This window comes from Magallana gigas, chromosome 8, assembly GCF_963853765.1.
Source record: "Magallana gigas chromosome 8, xbMagGiga1.1, whole genome shotgun sequence".
Lineage (NCBI taxonomy): Eukaryota > Metazoa > Mollusca > Bivalvia > Ostreida > Ostreidae > Magallana > Magallana gigas.
In genome coordinates, this window is record NC_088860.1 from 33,665,913 (window position 1) to 33,691,708 (window position 25,796).

The 25,796-nt window shown below is 33.8% G+C and overlaps 1 protein-coding gene across 4 annotated transcripts; it reads left to right on the forward strand.

Moving 5' to 3' along the window:
• Window positions 1-1,268: 1,268 nt before the first annotated feature.
• On the forward strand, window positions 1,269-25,723 carry LOC105336331 (SMC5-SMC6 complex localization factor protein 2). Of its 4 annotated transcripts, none has more exons than XM_034474393.2 (22): window positions 1,277-1,376; window positions 3,267-3,313; window positions 4,336-5,425; window positions 12,283-13,377; window positions 13,802-13,901; window positions 14,266-14,308; window positions 14,665-14,781; window positions 16,906-16,950; window positions 17,860-17,926; window positions 18,015-18,049; window positions 18,915-19,077; window positions 19,376-19,471; window positions 19,841-19,984; window positions 20,364-20,421; window positions 20,561-20,683; window positions 21,392-21,469; window positions 21,590-21,668; window positions 22,178-22,360; window positions 23,323-23,451; window positions 23,670-23,753; window positions 24,551-24,619; window positions 24,838-25,723. In XM_034474393.2, exons 3-22 carry the CDS (start codon window positions 4,342-4,344, stop codon window positions 24,988-24,990), a joined length of 3,945 nt encoding a protein of 1,314 aa, XP_034330284.2. In that variant the 5' UTR covers window positions 1,277-1,376; window positions 3,267-3,313; window positions 4,336-4,341; the 3' UTR covers window positions 24,991-25,723. The 4 variants fall into 4 exon arrangements, with proteins under 4 accessions (XP_034330288.2, XP_034330284.2, XP_034330287.2 ...); XM_034474396.2 differs by having other exon boundaries at window positions 1,302-1,376; window positions 4,341-5,425; XM_034474392.2 differs by lacking the exon at window positions 1,277-1,376 and adding an exon at window positions 1,873-2,470 and having other exon boundaries at window positions 4,341-5,425.
• Window positions 25,724-25,796: the final 73 nt, after the last annotated feature.

Sequence of the window (25,796 nt, forward strand, 5' to 3'; positions counted from 1 at the left end):
AGTATCTTAAAAACTGTCACCGAGTTCTACTTAAACCATTACCGGTACTTTTTACATGAACTTGATTTAAGGTCATTGCATATTCTATCATGCAACATGCCTTTTTTTTTGTATGTTTAGTCTGAACAAGATATGGTCAAAGGGAGAAAAACTACAGTAAAAACTGAAATACAAAGGACTTGCAGTACTATGACCTTCACCTGTTTCCCGGGGATAGGATGGGGCTAGGATGGGGGAATCAAAATGTACAAATCATGATAGCCCCCAGGGGTTTAGTGGGGCCACAATGGGGGAGGGGTGGGGTGGATAAGTTTTACAATATAGAAATATATAGATAAAATCTTCTAAAAAACTAATATATTAGACTAAAAATGCTCAAATTGTGGAGATCAAAGCATCATCAGATAGTGTACATTCAAGTTTGTTTAAATTACGGTCTCCGGGGTAAGGATGGGGCCACAATAGGAGATAATTTTTAACATTGGAAAATATTTAGAGAAATATTTGAAAACTTCTTCTCAAAAACCATTTTGCCAGAGAAACTTAAATAATATTGTGTGGAACGAAGCATCTTCAGATAGTTTAAATTTAGGTTTGTTCAAATCATAATGCCTGGAGTATGGTGGGGCCTGAATGGGGTAGGGGTTGTGTTGTTAAATTTTTACATGGGAAGAATGTAAAGAAAAATTGTACAAAATCTTCTGGAAAAGCATTCAGCCAAAAAAGAGAAGTTGAAACTGGTGTGAAAACCGTCAGGTTGTGCAGATTGAAATTTGATCATGATTCCTGGAGAAATGTGATGCCACAAAGTGGGTGGGGGTGGGGGCTAAATAGGAATAATGAAAATTTAATCTAAAACAACAGGGGTTTGGTATGTGAATAAAAAATCAGCAGATATTTTTAACTTTTTGTGTTAGATCTTCTGTAGTTAATTGATAAGATATTTGAATTGATACTATTATGCTCATTTAATCAGAGTTATGGCTATTGTTGCACAGGTGAGTGATGTATCCCATGGGTCTCTTGTCTTGGTGCTGTACATGTTTGTGAAACTTGTTCATACAGGGCAGGAAAAGAACAGTTTCTCAAAGCTGAAATTTATAATATTGCTGTAATTAAAAACTGTATACTTGATTGGAGATTAGTGATCCTTAAAAAAAGTGTGTGTCATATAAATATATAGGGAAAAGTTTGACTATAAATGGTAGTCATGTTACATTGAAACATTTATGTACAACCTATCTGCATATGTTTCAAACTTCGTACGATTTACTAAATATTTTCAAGCGTCTGGGATACATAGATTATTGGCGGGGAATCTGAGGAAATTCAGAATGTGACAGAGAAATGGTAAAGAGGAAGCAATCTGACAAGGGGTATACAAATTCTGACAATTTTTACTCGAAATATGATAGAGTTATTTACAAGTATTTCTTCCATTTCATGAAATGTGTAACCACAGAGGTGCAAAATCCAGAAGTAATGAAGTTGATAAGTCCAGTACAGCAGTGCAATTATTCAGCTACAGGTTGCTTGATATACCTTCATAGCTTTCTTGCCTTCTTGAAGTAGCTTGATTCAGCTACTCAATCATATATTTTTTTCTTATTTTAACATTTGTACAAAGAGTTGCTCTCAAGTGCAGCAATAATTGTCATTTTTGAGCTGATTTAAAAGGGCGCCTGTAAAGTGCGAAATGAAATCGAAACGAAACGAAACGAAACCAAAAATCGAAACAATTGGTTTCGTTTCGTTCGATTTCGTTTCGATTTCGTTTACACTTTACAGGCGCCCGATTTAAAAACAATTCCTGGAAAAAAAATCACTTTTGAAATTATTGCTCTTTCAGCACAATTGCAGTCAAAGTTCTAGAAGTTTTGAATCTATGTTACAATGTAAACCTGTGACAAAAAACAGCTACTTCTTTAATGAAATAACAAAGAAGAACAGTTCTGATAAGTGCATGATTGGTAATAATTCAGCACAGTGTGAAACAGGGCACTTAGTATTTTTTTTTATTTGCCGTTGGACTAACGTGGGACTTGTTTTCTCCTTAGAACTTGTTTAAATTAGTATCAGCAACATCTTTTCTTCATTTGGAAGTACTCGGGACACCTCGCACAATTTTTTAAAGTTATCATCCAGGGTACTTTCATGTCATTTAAATGCAAGCCCGGTAAACTTTTTATTTTTGATTGTGTATTGAAACCTGAAGAGATAGAGGGGGCGATTCAAAAAAGATTATCTGGACTTTTTTCATTTTAGTGAACGATAATATCAGCGGGATTTGTCTCTTTGGAAGAGACGTCCGTCAAAAATTTCAGTCTCAACAAATCTCACTGAGATTAAGTGAATGAATGTAGTTAGGGCAAAAAGGTTCTTATGATTATCAAGATATACCGCAAAAAGTGGTGGAAGCAGAAACATGGGACAGAAAATAGTTAGGTACTAGGTAAATAAAGCTATGAAGGTAAGTCAAGCTACATAGCTAAATCTAGTGACTGTATTGGACCTGGTATTTTTGTTAAAGCAGTACGTAACATCTATAGACTGCTTCATTACTATTTTTGGCATATTTTAAAATCGCTATTTTAATTTCTCTAGCCTATATTCAAAGGCACTAGATAAAATTATATGAGTTTAAAGATTTGTGTTTATAACGTGAAATGTATACAGTAAAACTCAGTTTGTATGAACACGGATATATAATTTCTCGATATGGCAAAGTTTTTTGGACTCCCCGGTAAAGTTTTTAACAAATTTTTGCAAAAATTTACGGTTATAACAAATTTGGACAACAAATTTCTGTATAAAGCGAACTGATTTTGAGTCCCGTAGATGTGAATAATAACGAAATTTAACATTTTTATAATGAATTTCTTTACAGTCGTAAAAGATTGCAATAACATATAACAAAATAGTTTGAATGAATTTATTTTCATATAAATTTTTCAACTCACAATCTGATTATTAAAGGTATCAAAGTATTTTATTTTAAGCCTCAATTATCAAAAATGATATAGTCTGGTGAAAGAAAACATGTATATAGTAAATTTGCTATAGTTGTTATTACGAATTCCTTATACGGATATATAATGAATTACGAATATAATGAAGTAAATCCATTGGTCCCTAGGACTTCGCTATAACCAAGTTTTACAGTATACTGACCATTTCTGGCAATTTTCGTTGTGATCAATGAATGTTAAATTATTATTATGACAGCTAGCCGCCGATTGCAGTAACACGCTGTAAATATTCTTTAGTTTACAGTCAATTACAAAGTTTTTCAAGTCATCAGAAAACCACCAAGGTAAGCTAAAGCTATATATATGAGCTAATGCACGGCAGGTCATTGGTGTAGTAAATCCATAACATACAGTACTCAGAACTCTTGATTTATAAAACATATTCAGAATATTTATCATTAGTGAAATATCTTTACCATGTTAACACTTATGGTGCCTGGTGTCTATTACATGTAATTAAAAACTGACCATGCTTTAGATTTGTTGCCTTTAATGTTGTCTTGTGCTCACTACTGAGTTTGACCTTATTTGTCATTTATATGTCATATGATTAAGATTCATTTATTTAATTTTTTTAAGAAAAAGAAAAGGTGAAATTTGAATCAATATGACAAGAGTTTCCCTTTAATAAATTAGTGTTTACAATGGGGTTGGGGGGGGGGGGGGGGGGGGGGGCTCTCTTGTTGGAAATAAACTGAGAGATGTTTCGTTAAATTTCTTATTTAAAAAAAATTGCATCATTACAGATCTATTTAAATTTATTTCCCTAACCAGCCTAAAAAATAAACATTGAAAAAGCTAGGAGAGGCCAGATAAATTCTTTAGACGGTGAGGCCAAGGTTGTTATTATTATATTCTGTGTATTTTTGTTTTCATGTTTTGTATTTGGTAATTGATGGAAGAAACAACTGTAGGACTCCACTGCATCAAACACTTGTGTTAATTGTGATTTAACAGAAAAATGCGATGAAATGCTAAATGCAATATCTTTAAATCCTGCTGCTTAATTAAATCAATCATATTTCAAAACTGTAAATCTTTCTTCAAACTCATTCTAAAAAAGATGTAATACATTGCTGGCAGCAGTATTATGTATTATTATGTATATTAAAAAACATGAACAATTGAAGCTTTTCTTTAACTCATGTTTAGAAAATCAAATATGACGTCATTTTTCCAGAAAATGTTAGTAGAGACCTGAGAGGCATTCCCAAAAAATAATGCTTAATATGTTATCTTTTGTTTGATTCTGATTTAAAATTCGGCAAGTTCTTTGGGTTATTGATGTTAATTCTGTATCGATTAGTGTAGCATGAATCCATTTCAACACCAGCAAGGCAGAGGATATAATCCATATAATTCTAGACCCGGTGACTGCAATAGACAGCAGTATGATCAGTTCGCCAATGCTAGGAGTCGTCCACTGTTGCCGAGACCAGACCCCCCAGGATTTCGTATGGAACCACCAAGAGGTCAAGCACAATATAACATTGGGAACAATATTCAACAGAGGTTACCAGTACAAGCATTTCAGAGGCCCAATCTGTGGAATAACCCAGAGAGTCAGTATGGAAATAGAAATCCAAATGTGGGAAGAGGGGTCAGAAATCAGTTTCCTGTATCAGGGAGAGGCAGGGGCTCGCAGGCAGGATATGGATTTCATATGAGTGGCCAAAATTATTCAGGTGTTCAAGACAGTGTTAGAAATGGAAATATGGGTGGATTTGGATTTGGATTTAACAATGCATTTGGATCTGGGGGGCAATTGAATGTTCTAAGAAATGCCACTGCAAACCTTTTAGCAACTGGGGGAGGCCAGGGGTTTTTGCAGAATTTTCAACATTCCAATCCAGGTTTTTCTCAAAGACAAAGCTCTAATGAAGCATTTGCCAGAGTGAATAATCAATTTCATACTCCACCAAATCCACTTCCTTCAAGAGATTCACATTTGAAGAAATCGCAAAGAACTAAAACTCTTAGATACTTGGATGTTGATTTGAATAACAGCAAAGTCGGTGCGGAAGTACAGAACAAGTCCGAATCCAGTAATCTTCACTTAAGTAATCAAAATGCAACAAATCCAACCAATCAAAATCAGTTTGATATTGCCGGAAACTCTGCAATCTATAACAAAGGATTTCTTGGAACTGTAAGCCAGATCCAAGAAAAATCAAATATAGCAAACTGTACTATCCCCACCCCTATTGTGCCACTTCCAAGGAAAACGATAGAACCATCAAGTTCCAAGGAATCTGTGATAGTAGGAAAGACTAGGGACCTTAGTGCAGTGGACTGTGACACTATTATGATTGGTCGATCTGTCGGTGGGGGACAGAATGAAAACAAGTTTATGCAAGGGCTTTCTAATATGAGCTTGGCATCTAGCTTTAAACAAGGTTAGTACGTGGGCAATCTTTCTGTGTTTTCTCCTCTTTCTTCTTGTGAAATGGTTCTTTTTAATGGTTTGTAAATTCAAACTAAAACTTAATTAACCCCAATGGTCTAACGTTTTGATTGATTTGTTGTTTTTTGTTTCTCTACATCTATTAACTCTTGCTCATTAAGAAAAATATCTTGTAATTGATAAATTTTCTTGCAAAGACCAAAAAAAAAAAATAAACAAGTTAAGTTATTAATGTACAATATTACTCCCCCCACCCCCCAAAAAAAGTAGCTAGGAACATGTATCTGATAAATTTTGCATGCCATTTTTTTGGTATTTGATATTAATGATAACTTTTACTATATTATTTATTTAAAGTTTTAATGAAAAAAGAATGTAATTTATCTGGCTTTTAATAAATGAATTCTGTATAACAGACAAGCTTAAGTAACAATAAATGCAGGAGTTGGGGAGAAAACATGTCTGACAGTCTTTGATCCTGATTCAAACCTGGGTTCTCCGAATTTCAGGTCAGGGGGCACTTGTTACAATAGAAGGGTTTGATTGCCACAAATAGCATCACAACTATATCTCACTTAATCCATTTCCTTTTTCACCACTATGCTGATCAATGCTTGCTTGTGTGTTAATGCTTGCTTGCTTTAGTGTGTAGTATTGCATGTAGAAAGCATGTTTTGTTGTGTGTATAATATGCAGAGGGGTATTGTCGGTATGGATTTTTTTTGTGTGGGCTGTGATTGAGGAATACTCTGGACTATTGCCAAAAGATTGATGTTCATTGGATAATTATTTGAATGTAAGGATAATTATTGTATGACTATTACATTTTTTTTTACAGCAAATTTTTATGGAACCATTATCTATATATTTTATCATATTGTGATGGTAATTAATATACATGTATATCCATGAATTTTAATTAAATGTAAACTAACAGAAAATTATTTGATTGTCATTCAAGAAGCATCTCTACTCATGCCAAGATTTTAGCCACCTGAAGCATGAACTCTTGACCTCCTCCCCCCCCCCCCCCACCCCAATCCCACAACCCCATCTTTTTTAAAATTTGTTTTTGACCTTTTATAATTTAAAATGTACTACCGGTATGTGCTAGTATTTGTACATTTAATTGAGTGAATATGATATTATATCAACATAATTGTATTCAGATCTGCCAGCTACTCTTGGTAAACTTTTGTGAAAACCAATGAAAAGGATCTATTGTGAATAACAATTAAATTGATCTATAGGGGAGATGGATTTTCTGGAAAAAGTCTTTTTTGAAAATCAAAGTTTTTGTTGTTATTTCTGTGGTAAATATTTTTAATTTTTGCAGAAAAGAAGGTACAGATTCCTTCAAAAATTGCCCTAAAATTCAAAAGTTGTTTAAAGGACTATATATGATAAGGGCCTAAAATGGCCCCCTAAAATGAACATCATCATTTTACTATTATTCTTTGTTTTCTTAGTACAGATATGTTTGTGATATGTTTACATAATATTCATTTTGATTCAAGTGCCCACAATTTAGATATATGACATTGTAAAGACAACCTTTTCCCGCCATTTTTGCATTTTTAGCGTAAAACAGCTTGTTTTCAAGCAGTTTTTCCTTCCAAAAACATAGAGCGCATTCTTGAACAAATAAAATATTTTAATCAGAGATGTATCTAGCCAAGACTAATAAGTGACAAAAATTTTTTCCTTGTTTAAGCATGCGCTCTATATTTCCCATTCGTAAATAGATATGAAAAATGTCAATTTTTGGCTGATTTTGATTGAATTATAGAAATGGCGTCACTTCTGACGTCATATACTGCCAGTGAGTGCAAATAAATCAAATAAATAGATGAAAAATATATTCTATATCAACTCTTCTAAAAAATTAGTTAACATTTTAAAACACTTAAAAAATGGCGAATTATGGGGGCCAAATTTAACTCTTATCATATATAGTTCTTTGATAAAAATACACATATGCCATCTTGAACATTTATTTATATAAAGTACGAAGTTATACACTTTTATGTTGTTTCAAAAAATAATTATGACTTCAACATTTGTGCATATTACTAAGATTTGTTCTGTTTGTGACGTCACAATTAACCATGTGAAAGTCTTGTCAGGTAACTATTTATAGATTCTTAATTTATAGGTATTATTGTGTAAATAAACGTTACAGTACAATTTCCTGTGATATTTTTAAAAATCACTCTAAAACAGGGCCAAATATGACTGAAAATGTAGTTCTTTGCATTTTTAACCTATCATATTGCTCTTGCAATTTTATGATTAATCTTCAAAGTTGGCTAAAACAGCATTCTCTCAGTCTGCATGGTTTTTGGCCTAGATATCCTTCAGGACTTGCCTGCTCTTAAAAAAACCTTAGATATTTTGATAAGTTTTGTTCAAAGGAATAATTTTTTTAGGGGCACCCCAGCTCTGGGGTTGAATTTGCAAAAAACCGACATTTCGAAAACTGACTTCTATCATAGTGGTCTGTATTTACATCACTATGAGTAACTTCTGGATAGCTCAATAGGTTAAACCTCTGGCTATGATACACAGGATGTTTTTTTGTGCCCTGGTTTGATTCCATCCATCCATCTGTCCGATTTTCTTTCTTTAATGCATGTTTGCTCTTCCAATTGAAGACATTTATGAAAAGTATGTACTGAACTGAAAGCACTCAGCCGTAACTATACCTTAGTGTAAGCACGCTTTGTTTGAGCTAGGACAAGAATCATTCACTCGAAACAGATGCCATGTGAAAAAATCATGTCCAGCAAAGACTTTGCGTTTTCCAGAGAGAACATCTAAAGGAAATGGTAGAAGTGGGAAAAGTACTGCAAAGTAGATGCAGTTCGTTCTTTGCAAAGAACGTGTGCACTGGTGACATTTTATGCCAAAAATGCAGAACAGTAGGAAGGTTTACAGATTAGAAAAAAATGTGGATGCGTCAGTTAGGCAATTGACAACAAGCATTGCTAATTTTTATACCCCCAGCAAACAAAGTTTGGGGGGGGTATATAGGAATCACCTTGTCCGTCCGTCTGTACATCCGTCTGTCTGTGCAATCGTGTCCAGTCCATATTTTTCTTATGGAGAAACATTGGAAGTTCTTACTTCACACAAAGATTGCTTATGACCTAAGGGTGTGTCATGATCTTGACCCAAGGTCATTCGTGCAAGGTCTAGGTCACTGGCAGAAAAAATGCAAAATTTGTGTCCGGTACTTATGTTACTTCTTACTTCACACAAAGATTGCTAATGACCTAAATGTGTGTCATGACCTTGACCCAAGGTCATTTGGGCAAGGTCAAGGTCACTGGCAGAAAAAGTGCAAAATTTGTGTCCGGTCCATATCTTTCTTATGGAAGTTCTTACTTCACACAAAGATTGCTTATGACCTAAGGGTGTGTCATGACCTTGACCCAAGGTCATTTGGGCAAGATCAAGGTCGCTGGCAGAAAAAGTGCAAAATTCGTATCCTGTCCAAATCTTCCTTATTGAGAATCTTTGAATGTTCTTGCTTCACACAAATATTGCCTATGACGAAAGGGTGTGTCATGACCTTGACCCAAGGTCAATTGAGGAAGTTCAAGGTCATTATTTCAAAAATGCTAAATTCTGTCTGTGTCATGTCTTGTATTAATGGAAATATTAGAAGCTAAAATTTGACACAAAGCTTGCTTGTCTCAGGCAACATAAAATTATTTTTAGATTCTCATCCACTTCTCTCTAAAAATGGCCTGCCCAGATGAAATTTTTTGGGGGGGGGGGGGGGGGGGGAAATGTGTGGAAAAAAAATTTCGGAAAAATCGGGCTCAGTATACCAATAATTCAAAATGTTTAAATATTCAATGGCTGTTTGACATGTGGATTTCGTTTGATGCGAGTCATGGTTGTTAACGGAAGGATGCAAATATCCTCATGCATTAACAGTTAACTTAAAATGCAATGGAATTAAAGGATAGAAATTGGTTTGTTTACTCCTATTAGCATTAACAGTGTTAAAAAATAGAGCAGTTGTTATTTATAGAAAATAGACAGTGAAATAGATTCATCCAATACTTTCTATAATAGCAAAAATACATGCGTTATGATTTTTTTCTTAGCGGGGGGTATCAATTGTGAGCTTGCTCACAGTACCTCTAGTTTAAATGAATAACTGACAATATTCTATAATCTGATCCTGTTCAAGCTGTAGGGCTACATATCAGTATCGACACAACTTCTTAAATTTCTTTTTTTATATAATTTTATTCTTACACCAATGACATTTTTTGAAATTAAATGTATCATCTCTGTAAAAAGACGTATGTACACTAACGGGATTAGCAACTTTTTTACTGCCATGTTTACATTTACTTAAAAAAATATCATGCACGTTTTGAAAAAAATTACAAAGAAAGTGAGCGCACAAGATTGTAAATTTGCAGGAATTCTCGACACGAATCAATTGTGATTTAAATGTCTATAACCTCAAAAGGCTACATGTATGTCATAATATATTATGTTGAGAGTCAAAGTACATCGGCTATTCCGGTTATTAAAAAACTCACAAGCTTTCAAAAATGACAATGAGAGGTAAACCGATAACTAGTTATATTAGAAATGTTAATGCAAACATATTTTAATGAAGTTGTATTGTGTATATCATAAAAAAACTAGTAATAAGAAAAGAAAATAGTGTTCATACAGCAGATCTAGAAATCAATAACGACAAATTTAAATATACCAGTATATTATAATTCAACATTATGTTATAATTACAAGCATTTAAAACAAAAAAGTTTTAATTTAAAAAAAAAAAGACCACCAGTTGGATTTGAACCCAAAACACTGCATGTTTGTATTTACTAATACAGTACGAAACCACTGAGCCATGCGAGACTTGTCAATATGCGATGTAAAGTACTGTTTGGAACAACACCGTCATATCAATGGACTTTGTTTTTTATCCTTCAAAAAATAATTTTAAAAAGTACATAATTAGTCATCTCTCCATCTTTTTTTAATAAGCGACTTTTTTAATGTTGAAATGTGTTATATCTTCACACGTTTCAAATTTGTGGAGAGAAGACCCAGAGACAACAAAATCATTTAAAAACAGTTGTTAGTAAATAAGTAGGATTTTGCATGAATTGCATCGTGTTGCTATATTTAGACCCATATTATGATAAAACCTTTTGCATTACAAATATTTTTCCACTCATTCCACATCCAACAGAAACCAAATAACGGTTATAATTCGAAAAATGTTTACGATTAATTGATGGAATTTTCACTCTCCTTGTGCGCCCAGATTCCTGCCGAATGTACATCTTAAGCGCCCACTTTTTTTGTGTTATCATTGCGTTATCATTAATGACCACATCGCGTAAAGCATCTGTACCAACGAGAGACATTGAAATTAGAACTAAGTTGTCAATTGTTGTGGAAAAAATAAGTTAAACTACAAAAAAATCTTGTAAAAACATTGCTACTGATTAAAGCAAATGAATTTTTTCTTCTTGCTGATATGGATCTGTTTCATAAATTTTGAATTATCATGTTCAAAACTGAATGAGATACATTATAGTATAATACAATGTAAGGAAAATAAATACCCAATTTAATTTACTGTCATTGTAAACACAGCATACGTCATCGTAATTATGATCGCATACGGGAATGAAGTAAAATAAAACTCCTTATTTTTTAAAGGATATTGTGTTATTGTTTCAATAGAATAAGAAAAAATTGATGCATAAAACGATCTTTAAAATCGCGTCACATGAGAATTTCGATAGCTGCTAATATGTCCCTGGTTGTAAATAAACGCATATCGTACAAGTATCATATTATAGAAAGTAAACTGAAAATAAAATTTAAAGATAATAAAGTAAAAAAAGGCATCCATTACTCATACTGCTCAGACAACAACAGTTACTGTGAAACTTTTTTTCAATCACTAAACATTATAAAAACTAGAACCCAAGAGTTTAGTACATGTACTGTGTTTGGGCCTAAAATCAAGAAGGGGAACAGAAATAGATATGCTATTTCTAAAGACAGAAACCAACACCTGCCCTATAGGTCAATTCAATCGTAATAGACAATATTATTGATCCTTTGGTGTCTTTATTCATTCAGTTTGTTCTAGTCGGATTGATCCTGTTCATCATTGATGAACCCATTTGCATGTGAGTTGTATTACTTGAAAAGTACCAGTTTGTGATGTAACAGGATCTTGTTATGTACTCTCTCTCAAAAATTAAAATCTTGTACAGTTGAACTTCGATATCTCGAACACTGATATCTAGGATACAGTGGATATGTTGAAGTGATTTGGAAGTCCCAACCATTTATTTTTTAAGTATTTTACCCTATATATCTTGAATACTTGGATATCTCGTAGTTTTTAAGCAGTCCCATCTTGTTCGAGATAACAAAGTTTAACAGTAGTTAGTTTTACAACACTGGATAATTGAGTAAACATGCGATAAACTAGATCCTAATCCAACCTCTATTATTCCCTCTTTGTTCAAATTACGAAATCACATTATATTGAAATATTGTTTAAACCATCCAAACACATTGCTTTTTTGCACTTTGAATTGAATATGCTTCCTGTAATAAAGAAAATTCTGAATGAAATTTTAGTATGTACTAAATTGCAAATTTTATTTTTCACTGATATTTTTTTAATTAAAATTTGTCAAATTTGTTTCATTGAAAGGATTATTGTATAAAAGTGGTGAAAAAGTCTTATTCAAAAAATTTTAAACAAGTTTTTGCAATTTTTTTATTTCTTTAACAGATTTATTATGTGTGAATTATTTTATTTTTGTTTCCTCTTAACAGATGTTCACACTAAGGCTACCCCCACCACACAGTCATTGGGAGGGACTTCGGATCAGGATGATTGTGTGATTGTTAATCCTCCTACATGTAGGGAAACCACTCCTCAGCAAACAGCTAAATGTACCCCCACAAAAACACAAGTTCAAACCTTAAGCAAATCTCCCAGTTCTTGTCAAGAGGAGTCTTATGTGAATACTAGTCAAGCATCTCCTTTCCAGAAATTGGAGAACCCTGAAATTAAATCGATTGAAACTAGTCCTGCATCACCCTTCCAGAAAATAGGTCACGCTGAGACCAGAACAAACAAAATTTGTGAACCTCAAGGTAATGATAGTCTGTGTGGTTCCTTGCCATCTGGAGAAAGGGATAAGACTGGACTGAATGCTGCCTTGATTTCACCAAAGGTACCTCTTCATAAGCAAGCCTCTAGTGGAGGGAGCAGTATGGATCCGGTTAAAGATAATGCAAGTTTAGGGCAAGGCATTAATACTGTAGGAAACTTGGCAAACGACAGGGAAAACACAGTCTCAAAGAATCCCAGTGATGTTGCCGGTGGTAGATTTATGAAGGGGGATGGAGCTGAGATTCCTAGACAAAGGATACTGAGTGGAGAGAGTCAGCGGTATGGTGCCAAAGGATGGCCAGCGAGGGTAGAGAAGAAGAGGCACCAGTCAGAGGACATCAGATTCAAAAGGGAGAACAGCTCCCCACTGAAACACAGAGAAAGCACAGACTCTGGCACCACTGCAAGTCAAGACAGAAAGCAGCACAGCATGCATCGGTCCCAGTCGGATTCTAGTCAAGAAATCACTCCGGAGTCGGCTCAAACCTACAAGGAGTATAAAGAGGCCAAGCAGAGACTGCTGGAGAAGGAGAAAGAGGAGCAGAGCAGGAGGAGGAGTCAGCAAAGGTTGTCCTCCTCCTCATCCTCGGAGACACAGGGTGGAGGTGTCCGGCAAGGCTCTGTACAGAAAACGGCCGAGAGTTACCCCTTAAACACCAGCAGAGGGGGACAAGCTGTGGATTCCATGGACATGTTGGACTCCAAATTCTGCATTGTGTATGGAGCTGATGTACCCAGTCCTGAAGATGATGGTAAGAATGCAAGTCTATTACTATAATTCAGTATTTTCTTGTATCATGCTATTTCATTGGCTAAATGAAAAATGACCCTGACAGTGGCCTGTGGCAAGGAATGCATCAATCTGCTTAGCATTGGTTTTTTTATTAAATATTGTATAATTTATTGCTTTCATTTTCTTTACTTGATATTTGAAAACTGAATTATATAAAGAAAAGAATTCTAAAGCTACAGAACTTATATGATTATAAACTGGGCTGTTGAAGCTTTATAAAATGCTTAGCTGTAGACAAGTGTTTATCGTGAAGAAGAAAAAAAAACAACATTTATCATGCTTATAGTACATAAGCTGATGAATCGTAATTCAGGATGGATTATTTACATGTACTTGTGTTATTTTTTTGTGTCCTCGGCTAAACTGAGCTTTTATTGCTGCAGGTGATAGGCACAGTGACTTAGACATAGACTTAGATCTAGATGACTCAGATGATGAACTGCTGGAAGCACCTTCCTTTTTAAAGGATCTGGAAAATGCAATGTAAGTGAAAATACCAATACCTCTCGAGTGAATTTTTTGTACTACCGGTATACCAAAAGTCATGAATTGTTTGTAAGTAAGAATTTGTTTACCTGTACGTGAGATATGTAAACCAATTTTTATACATGTCACTGTCCATTTAACTTAACTTAGCGATTTGATAGTGGCAAACTGGTTCATGGACCACTAATTTTCCTGACCAAGCCTGCGTTAACCATTTTAGATAAATACAAAAGGCATAATATTTTCAACATGTTCATGTAAACCATGCAAAATTTTCTCGTACTAGAACAAAAAATTGGTGTACAGAAAATGTACAATTTGATGCATTATACTGTATTACATTTTTGTTGATTTTGCACAGAACACAACCAGTGCCACGCACCCCACCACCCAAACTCGTCTCTGTAAGTCATCAGTACGCAGAATTTCCATAAGAGTCTTTTTCTTTGCTATTTATTTTGACATGCTCTTTCAAATAAAGCACTGTGGTTTCATCAGTAATCATGTGCATCATTTTTTGTTGATTTAGAAATTTTAAAAATTCAAATTCAAGAAAGCCGATCTTCATTTGTGAATAATTAATAGCCATCTATTGTCATAGATCATACTTCCATGTACATTAAAAGATTTCATGTATCATCTCAACAATTGAAATCTAGGAAGAGTTCGGTCTTCATTAATATTGATGAAACCATAGTTAAAACAAGTACGCATTGTTCTCTGTTGTTAATTGTGAGTTTCTGGCTCCCTTTTTCTGTAGTCCCCTGCCCCCGGTAGCCCTGTCCCCGGGGCGGTCTCCTCCTCTGTGTCCATTCCCTCCACATCAAGGTTCGCCAAGTTCTCCCTGGACAGCCTGCTGGAGGAACACACCAACAAAGTAAGATGCTTCTGACTGCACAATGCCTGTCTGATAGAGGCTAATAAAAGCCAAAAATAATTAAATTGGAAGACATGTACATGTACCTGCATGCATACTATAGATTCCTTATTTTATGCAGGCATGATCCCACTGTTTTGTATAAAATGTGAGAATATAAGATCGTGAATGCAGAACTTTTATATCCAAACTTATTGCAATTCTCAACTCTCAGAAAACAAAAGTAAGATTTTAAAATCCCTGAGGGGTGCTTTTCACGATTTTACGCAGATATTAATTCCTCGCATTTAATTTGGAATCTACAATAACTGCTACTCTTCTGTTTCTCTTTCTTCATTATCATTAATATGGATTCGTTAAGAGCTACTAAGGCTAATTCAAGTAATGAAAGTAAAGTTTTTTCAGCTTATTTGATGTGTTTTGTGTTTTAAAAATGACATTTCATGAAATGGCATTATAACAGACTAAATAGACACATTGAGTCATTGATAATGAATTACCAGAGTTTATAAGTGTATTGAATCATATGTATATTTAATTCATAATTCGTAAATAAAGTCAATTGTTGAATGGTCAGACAGTGTACATCCTCTTTGAACAGTTCCTGCAACAATTTGTAAATGGCTTAATAACAGGATTTCATCACAGAATAATTAAGGCTATTACTGTAACAAATAATGTTTTGCTTATGTAATGAGCCTGGTCAAAAACATTTTGTCTTGTTTCTCAGGCACAAACACTTCCCATCAGATGCTGCCATGCTGATAAATTTTTTTCCCCCAATTTAAAAAAAAGGGAATTTATTCTATATCACAAAAATGTGTTTGTGTATTGTCTTAGACTTAGTGTGAAAGAAAATCTTCATCTTTAAAATACTGTGACCGTTAGATTGAGTGATCTTTGTTACATTTTGTCCTCTAAAGTATTGATTAAGTTTGCTTTTATTGTATGTAATTTTTAATAATATCATACTTTAGACAATTATTACATTACCGGTACGTGGAAATAAGATGTTATACTGTATACTGGGTTATTTTCGCCCCGTGTTATTTTTGCCCTTCTGCACTTGCAAATGGTTTTGCCCCGTCTTAAATTCGCCCAGACAAGATTGTGTACATGTACTAAAGAAATAACTTGGAACACAGGTACTTGCCCAGTCATAAATTCGCCCGCTGACAACGAGGGCGAAAATAAAACGGAACGAATATTTCCCTGTATACTGGTATTTTAATTAATCAAGGTAATTCCCCCCACCCCCCTTTAAAATGAGATATCACCTCCAGGTGCAACACTGGTAGATAGGTCACTGCAGAATGTTGAAGAGTTAAGAGGGCTTTATGGTTGTTGCCATATTTAGACACTATTAATCTCCTTGAAAAGAAGAGCTCTGTACAGCTACATAGAAAAATGTTCAAATTAATAAGATTTTTGGAATTTTATTTACTAAGTAATGGTTATTTATACATGTAGCAAAATAAACCATTTTTAACATGAAAGGCATACTGTGGTTTCATTAATATTCAAGGGTATCAATTTTCGTGGAAAAAGTGAAAATCACGATTTTCAAGGATAAATTAAATTAAATGGCCAATGACCCTATCAATACAAAATGTTAATAGAAATTGCACTTCATGGAACACTTAATTCCGTGAATCAACTTAATAACGAAATCCACGAAAATTGGTATTCAACAAATATTGATGAAACCACAGTATCTGATGATTAATTTGTTGACCACTGAGCTGCCTTAATATATTATTAAACTTAATAATTTTTAAACATAACCTTTTATCGGTCATCTGACCTGACCTGGTTATGGATGGAGCTTCCAGAGTTATATGGTTTTTGTTGATATTGTTTGTAGGCTAATTTATGTAAATGGGTTTTCTGAATGACTGCCCAGCTACTATCAGAACAGTTTGAGCAGGGAACGTTATCTTCAAATCTGATGATACAGTACATTTAGTTTCCATTCACCTCTGAGATACTGATATATTTAGTAAAAATTTATGGGGGTTTTTCATATTGAGAATTATGTTCATAGAAGCGTAAATATCTGTTTTTTACAAAAAATCATGTCATATTTTTATGTCATTAAATCTTATAAAAAATCTTGTTTTTTAGCCACAAGAGCAGAGAGAGTATGAAGAAATGCACGCAGAATTGAAGGTTTGTCATTTTGGAAAGCATTTAACAAGCATATTTGTGATTTAAGGTCTTTCAAATGACATAAAGAGTACTAATTAGAGTTTTGTTTTTAATTTTGAAATAGATTAGTATGTTTAATATCTATTTAATATACCATGGTTTCTATTCTGTTCATGGATTTGAAAATAATATCCCTATTTACATTATTTATATCATGATTCTCTAATGAACTATTTAAAAATATTATAAAATGCAACAAAACTCAAAATTTTGGACAAAATTTTGGACAACTTTAATGTTAACAAAAAAATCTTATTTGATACCTTTGTAAGTCTACCAAATTCAGGAAGAACTTTTCATAGTGAAATAATTACACTATAATATGTGTAAGCTAAAGCACTGTTTAAAACCATAATATGTATTAGACTTTGTTTTTGTGGAATTGATATTATGATTGTGTTTTGTTACATTTACCGTAAACTGCAAAACCCCTTAAGATATTAAAAAACCCTGCATGAAGTCAATTATTACGTCATATAAATCTTGACGTCATATTTGAAATATAGATTAGTTGTTACCTCACAATGAAAATCTGTGAATTATCTCCCTGTATCTGCAAGCCTCACCTTAATCAATTGTCTGTTTGAACAAAATCACACATTGTAGAAAGAATCTTTGTCCTGGCCCTGGTGCCATAAAACTTAGACGAGCTTACTTTTGATCTCAGTCTCACTTTTCCACTATATTTTCCTTTTGTAAAAGCGAGACTGAGATCAAATGTGAGCTCGTCTAAGTTTTATGGCCCCAGGGCCTGCTTTCTAGTGAGCATTTCTTTTGGAGCATTGAAAACTTATGTTCAGATAAACTGCTTGCAATGAAAAACAGCGCTGAACATTTTTATTTTGATAATTATGGCTTAATTTTTTTCAGGAATCTGTTAAACAAGGAGGCTTTGTAAAAGACACCCTGGAGAAACAAGACGATCCTTCATCAGAGAGTATGTACTGGTAGTTTCAACTTCAGGCTAAGTTACGATATGGAAGACAATTGCTGGTATCTTTAATTCTTTATTTTTTCCTCTTCAGATTTACTACCGGAACACCAAGAACAAATAGAGCATGTAAGTATAGTTTTACTTACATACTGTAAACCAACTTTTATTCGCGTGCGAGAAATTTTCGCAAAGTTCGCGAGGGCCTCATTGTCGCGAATATTTCTCGCCGCCGACCTTATAGTTGTAATGAAAGAAACAGGTGTGGATAAGGTTTCGACGCAAAAATTAGTCGCCGTGAACCAGTTCTTCTCGGATAAATCGCAAAATAAAGTAGTCGCGAATAATAGTTGGTTTACATTAATGAAAGTTACAACTGTTTATCATGTATTATGTGTGTGCAGTAAAAATCTGATCTGTGAGAATTTGGAGCAACTTCTTATGAGGTCACAAATATTTATCATGCATGGATCAAAGAGCATCTCTAGAGATAAAAGATATTACTGCTTGCTCAGTGTTGCATGAGGAAATTTATTGTTGAAATTCGGACTGACTGAGCCATTCAGTGGGAAAAAAAGAGATCAAATGTTGAATTGTAAAACAGGGTTACAATGAATTGGCTTACAGTGAAATCACACTTTCAGCTAAGTTTTATTCCACAGTATCTTAAAATTGTATTATTGAATTACAGTATATAATGATCAGTTAAAATGACTTGTCCCTGAAATTTGGCTATAACTGTATTTAACTGTAATCAGTCTACCATATTTTTCTTTTCACAAAAAAATGATACATGTAAATATAGATGTTGCTCATCATATACATTGTACAAGTTTAATATTGCATGTAATATGCAATACACTTGTTTTATGCATAGAAACTAGTCTGTACATGTATCAGACAAGCAAATGTTGTCATTCTAAAAATAATTACTTATTAAAGTGTTGCTGTTCATTAAATGTACATATTTCAACAACAATTGCGGCCATTTTAGCTGGAGATGAAAAAGAGTGTTATCTGCCCCGCCCACCCAGGGGAGACAATCTTCTGCTCCAGCTGTTACCAGCAACTCTTTACTCCCAGCATAACTCCATCGATGTGTGGATTTAGTCCTGGGGAGTCTTACATTGACAAATTCCTATCAAGTGTTCAACCAAGTAAGTTTTATATAAAGAAAAGACACAATTTGGGAATTTTTATATTTCATATAAATTTTGCAAGTTTTTTTTGGTTAAATTATTGAAGCGTGTTTTCTGTAATTTATTGAGTTATTTATTTTTTTATTCTAAATTATGAATTTTAATATTTTAGGTGCAATCTCTAAATAAACCAAAAACAAAAGGAAGAAAATTTTATGAAAAATACATGTATATAAATGTGTTGACTTTCATAAACAGGCCCAAATTTTGTATTTTTATGTCACGTTTGCATGAAATGAATGTTTTTCCTTTCTAGGAAATTTTGGAGCACTGTTATCCTCTGAGGTTCTAGTCAACTGCTTAGAGAAGGTTACACACCCAAAGCCAATTCTTAAATGGCTCCTCTTTTTATGTAAGTACAAAACATATATCAGATTCCCTGTGTTAGCAATGGCTCAACGAGTATTTATGTAGATAAACAACTGCTATCATTAGTTATTAAGCTATAATGAATTGTTGATCATGACCTGACCATATTAAGCAATGTAAAAATGAAGGGAAGATCTTTAAAACTTTGGTCTTAGAAAAAAACCCATAATTTTGTTTCTTTTATATCTGTTTTCTGTAGTTGTGTTAGATGAAAGTTTTTCTATTCCTTGTTTGGTTTGCTGTGTTGCTATGTTGCTATGTTGCTGTGTTGCTGTGTTGCTGTGTTTCTAGATGACCTTTGAACCTGATACTGAGTGTTGACCTATAACTTGTTTTTTTCCATGGGCTGTAGTGTCAGTAGATGGCAGTCACCTGGCTATGGATGGATGCTGTAAAGCACTGGAAGAATACCTGTACACTCAGAAGGTCTTCCACGAGGATGAGAACCCATGGGCCCCCTGTGTGGAAGACATACTCTCCATATTCATGAATTGTGGTAAAAAGAGACTTGTATCAAACTTGCTTTTCATCCATGAAGTCTTTAATATTGAAAAATTTGGATGTTTATATACCTTAACTATATGTACAAGTATTGGATGTCTGGTTATGTTGACATAAGAAACACTGGTTAATTAACATATTTGCATGCATTGGAATTGCTACTTCATGTACCATTTTAAGTGAAAAATTAATTTTTTTTGTTACAACTATGCTGTGAATATCATTAGAAAATGTTTTAGGGGAAATATTATCATTTTAATTATTTCATCAACAAACAAGTCAGTATTATGAAGCCTTTGATTTTTGACTAGAATTGTAGAATACATGTACTTGTATTTATAATATATGCTTACAATTTTTAATTTTTGGAAAAGGTGCATCAAAAGAAGATGTTTTGCCTACAGATGTGTTCAAAGATGATGAGAAGATAAGGTAAAATAAAAAAAAAACTGATTTACTTTTAATTTACCTTTTAGAAATAAGTAGTTTTGAAAATCATTACTATTGAATTTTAAAAAAGATTTAGTAACTGTTGTAATTAATTAATTGAATGCTTGTAATTACATCATAGCTCCCTGAGTAAAGGAATCACAAGAGAAGCTAACGTTGACCTCCCGCCTCCCAATGTGGGCAGCCTCAACAGGGAAAACCTGAGACTGGTGCTACAGGTGCTGGCCCTGGCCCTCCAGAGGAGGTAAGGAATGAGGCAGTCTGATATTGAGGTCAGAGGAGGTAAGTAATGAGGCAGTCTGCTGAGGACAGAGGAGGTAAGTAATGAGGCAGTCTGATAATGAGGTCAGAGGAGGTAAGTAATGAGGCAGTCAGATTATGAGGTCATAGGAGGTAAGTAATGAGGCGGTCTGATAATGAGGTCAGAGGAGGTAAGTAATGAGGCAGCCTGATGTGAGGTGGTTAGATGAGTTACCTAGTGTACGCTGCAGACAGTGTGAGAGGAAGTAAGTAATTAGGTTAGATGAGATAATCTGATATGCGCTGCTAACAATGTCAGAAATTATCTGACTTGTACTCTATTTACAATTTCAAAAGAGGTAAGTAATGAGGCGTTTAGATAAATAACATGTACTCTGTTAACAATAGCAAAGGAGGTAAGTTATGAAGTTGATTAGAGGAGGTTACCCAAATGTTATTATCAATGTCAGAGAAGGTAAGTAATTAGGTAATTAGGCGGTTAGATAATGAATAAAATAAAACTTAAGTAACTTGTATTCTGTTAACAATATTTTATTTGGCTTTGTTGAGAAAATATGTTTATTAGTCAAGTTTACACTTTTCTCTCAAACTCATAAGAAAAAACTACCTGAATCTGTATAAATTCTTTTTTTGGGGTTCAAGCCTCTTTTCTAAGACTTTCTTTAAATGTCTTTCTGTTTGTGTTTTACAGACCAAAGTATGACACTTCAAACCTGACAGCTCTCTATGTAATGTTATGTAGAGTGGCCCTGGACAAATCTCTGAGCAGGTAAACCTTCTACAAACAAAGTGGACTGTTTACAGCAAATTCATATCCTTTCAAATCATGTCATACACATACCGGTATGTACTTTGGTAATACATGACATTGTTTGTCTTTTTGTTTCAGTGGTATAGTTAATATAGAAGTCCAGTCCTGTTTAGGCAGCATTTTATGTTGTTATCCAGAATCAGAATGGAAAACCTGTGTAAGTACCCCTTTAGATTGATTACTCTTGTGTACAACAAGAAGTATAGTGTACTAAGTACTATTATTGAAATTTTGGTCATTTTAGGAATTTGTACATATTGGTTAAACATACATTTTTCAGTGTAATCCATATAATATAGCCAGATTTATTGGTCTACTTGTCAGCTTTAATAATCACTTAAGATTTCTTGATAGGAAATTGGATTAACCAGCAGTAATTTTTAGAAGTTTTATTTTTTTGCCAAGCTTATAAACACCATGATTACAGCATGTTTAATAATTTTATGTCATAGTAAAATGATTGTGCAAAATATAATGAAAAATCAATCAAGTCAAAGAAAATCCAACATCACGTACAGAATATCACTTGAAAAAAAGATGCAGCTTTTGATCATTCTCAAAAATTTTTAAACAAAAAGTAAAAATTAAAGCCTGGCAGCTTCTGTTCATTAGACATAGCAAACAAAATATATTTGATAACAACCTGTCATTGTCTTCTTACACCAGGCAATAAAGCTGTGTTCTATCCTGCCGAGTCTGACGGAGCACCACCACAATAAGGTGTGTCTAGCCTCGCTGTCACCGTACGGGAGGCGAGGCCAGTACCTCCAGAGGCGGGTCTCCTACCTCATGCTGAGGCAGCTGTTTGACATGGAGCCCAGCCCCGAGGACAAAATAGAAAACTGCAAGGTAAGGTGTTCATTCATCAACTTGACACCTATTAGAGGGTATGTGTGGCAAGTTTAACACAATAGTGCATTAAGTTTTACTGTGTAGATGATATATTCTGTTTGAAAAATTTATTTCAATTGGACATGAATAACATAATTTACTGTTAAAATGAAAATGTATTCATTTGGACATGAATATCATATTTTCACATGCATAGTTGGTGATTAGTGTCTCTTCTGAACTATTATTTTATTTTTGTTTTGAAGAAACAATCCAAACAACATAGTTTACAGGAAACGTGAATACTCTAGACCAAGTTTTTTTCATAACAACTTTATTTCTTGATTGATGAGTGATAACAATTTTTTCGCTGTAACAACTTTTCACTCTATCAACTGAATCTTATGTTTAAAAAATTTAAACAATATAAGACATATAATGACTGGTTTTCTGCAAGAAATTCTTGCAACCACTGCTACAAGGTTCTTGTGAACCTTATGAAATTTTATCGAATGGAAAATATTTATTTCCTATGTCGCTAATAATACGAGATCTGATAGGTTAACAAGCCAGGTGTAAATTTCTGCGTACCACCTTCTGAAGACGGGTGTAAATAAAATGTGACGTCACAATGTACTTCTTGTTTACATCTTTGGTTAAAATAATGTAACGTTAAATTAAGTAAGTGAATGAATGATTTGTCAAAATCCCTATTTCTTAATAATTTAGCTATTGGTATGAATAAATGATTTTCAGCACAATATTAATTTTTGGTTCTTTGTATCAAACTTATTTCACTGGTAAAACAATATCATTTTAAAATCTGTATAACATAGAAAATGAATTTGTTATTCAGGTCCAACCAAGGCCTCAGGGGAAAATATCCCTGTACACCCTTGATTGGACCTAGATAACTAATGATGTTTTTTCTTACCAATTTAAATCGTGATATACTGAAATAGTGGATTTTACCTGTGTAGATACGAGACCTCCATCAGTTTCTGCCACACCTCCAACAGCTGGTGACGTCCGACATGTACAAACTGTACAGCTGTATCACCCTCATAGACCTCGGTGTCGGCAATGGGGTCATTTCCCCGGGGGAAAAGGTAGGGCTTCCCCAAAAATTGGCTTAAAATTAGTATTTTTGATTTGAAAAAATGATTTTTTTCATTCCAGGTGGATGAAATTATTTCTTATAAATTTGTTTCCCCAACATAATATTCTAAATGGCTGATTTTGATTCATTAATTTTGATTAATGAAACAATGAAATATAACATTCCTTTATTGAAAGCCCTTATCTAGCAAGTGCACTTTGTTTGTAGGACAGCCTACAGTATTTGTCAGAGCAGATTAAGAAGATTAGCGGTGATACGAGGGACGATGTCCGAGTGTTGGACAGGAGCAGGGTATGTCATTATTTGATATCACTGCAAATTCTGTAATATCATATATTAGTGCCAAATATTGTAGAATTATATAAATCTGTGAGGGGAGGGGGGGGGGGGGCCGTGCAATTTTCATGGGATTGTCAATTTACAAGTTTGTTGGGATGAAAATTAGTGGATTTTCTCCTGTGTACAATGAATAAATAAAGACTGCATTTCATTCTTTGTTGGGAATGTTAACTTGTGAAGAGGGGCATCCACAAAAACCACAAAAATAGAGCCACAAGTACTATTAATAATACCACATGTATTGTAATTGTGGTTTTTTACACTGATGGTTAAGTACGCATTTATTTTGGTCAAACAATACACCTAGGTATTTAATACACCATTGATCGCTCTAAAATTTTGAGTTTTTTACCATATGTGCGGGGATATTTTATGTGGTTTTAAGCTTAGCGCGCAACTAAGCTTAATTTCCCCAATGCGTAAATAGTCACTTTTGCAGTTTTGCAAATGAGTGGCTTTCAATTGTGCTGGCCTGATTTTTGAATTGACACATTTAATGTTGATAGTGATACATATATTAAAAATATTTCATGTACAAACATGTAATATTCGTTTTCTCTATCAGTTTTCTCTACCATGGTAGTTTTGTTTTCAGAAAAATCTCTACAGTTGTGAACAATTTGTTGCAAGACTACAAATCTCCAAAAATTTGTACTCATGCAATTATGAAAAAATCACTTGCACATAAGATTGTTTATCAAATTTTATGTATTTAAATTACAGGTAATAATTTGTTATTTATTTCTCAGGTGAAGGACCAGATGGTGAGACTGACCAGTAAGTGGACCCTGAGGTTACTGACTGTGGGCAGCAACCAGGTGAGACTATACCGCAGTGCCATGTTATAATTACCTTTGGAGTGAGTTCAACTGCTGCAGAATTTTTATCGGCATTAACAGTTCTGAGCAAAAATGCTGTAGCTTGAATTCATTCTCCAGTATTCAATTTTCTATCATCAAGTACAGAAATCCTCATAAATAACAATTTTGTTCAGAATTTGTTCAGAAGAGTAATTATATAAAATCTAATTTTGCAGAGAAGTATATTCTCTTACACAACATCCCGAGCGCCACAGACTTTAGAGATTGAAACCGTGCAGGCAAGTCAGACTGATGAGAGCCAGTCAGAACCGGAATCGGACGTAGAAATGGCGGACCCACTGGAAGAAGAGGAACCCCAGTCCCTGTAAATTACTAGCCATGCTACATGTAAAAATCAAACTCAACGTAAACTGCCAACTGTTGCTCAAATCAGAACTCCATTCATTACACTGAAAGCAAGTGTTGATGGAATCTCATTATGTGTTCAAATTCTGTTTGTGTTAAAAATTGTTCTCATTGCTGAAAGGTCGCAGGTTTTCATTTCACTCCCATCTTTTGATTCTGCAGTCAGTTTTAACCATCTATCATAGAAGAATGATATTTTGACGTGAAAATCTGTTGTTAAATATGTAATATTAAACATGAACTGATATTTTTGGTCAACTACCCCCCCCCCCCCCTTCTAAAAAAAAACTTAAAGGAAAATGAATTATGCTGTATAGCAGAGAATAGATGTTTGATCATAATGGTCAGTATAAATTGATGGAAATCATTTAATGGTTTATTTAAGTTTTAGTAAATTCCTCTAAGTTGTGTACTTTCTAATGTGTACTTGACCAATTCTATTCTCACTTAAATATATAGGTGCCACTTGTTTTTTAAGGATTAAAAAAAAAGCCTGACATTTACAGGATAACATACAGAAGCTCTTTTGAAATTTATGATAAGCATGTTATTATTTAGATTAACTTTCCATTTAGAAAACAGAGTGAAATACATGTATAAGGAATAACTGATTATCTTTAATGGTGATAAATTTGCATTCATGCATAAAGTCGTTATATAAAAGAAAATATACTTTCATAAGCCCCCCCCCCCCCCCCCCCCCCCAAAAATAAAACCCCAAAAAACTAGTCAGAATTTTTATACTTAAATAAAAGATATATACATTGTA

What these genes read in the sequence shown, in the direction of transcription:
- LOC105336331 (XM_034474392.2), top strand. An exon ending in CACCACCCAAACTCGTCTCT is followed by an intron (nt 14,309 to 14,664) that starts GTAAGTCATCAG and finishes CTTTTTCTGTAG; the next exon opens with TCCCCTGCCCCCGGTAGCCC. An exon ending in ACAAAATAGAAAACTGCAAG is followed by an intron (nt 22,361 to 23,322) that starts GTAAGGTGTTCA and finishes TTACCTGTGTAG; the next exon opens with ATACGAGACCTCCATCAGTT.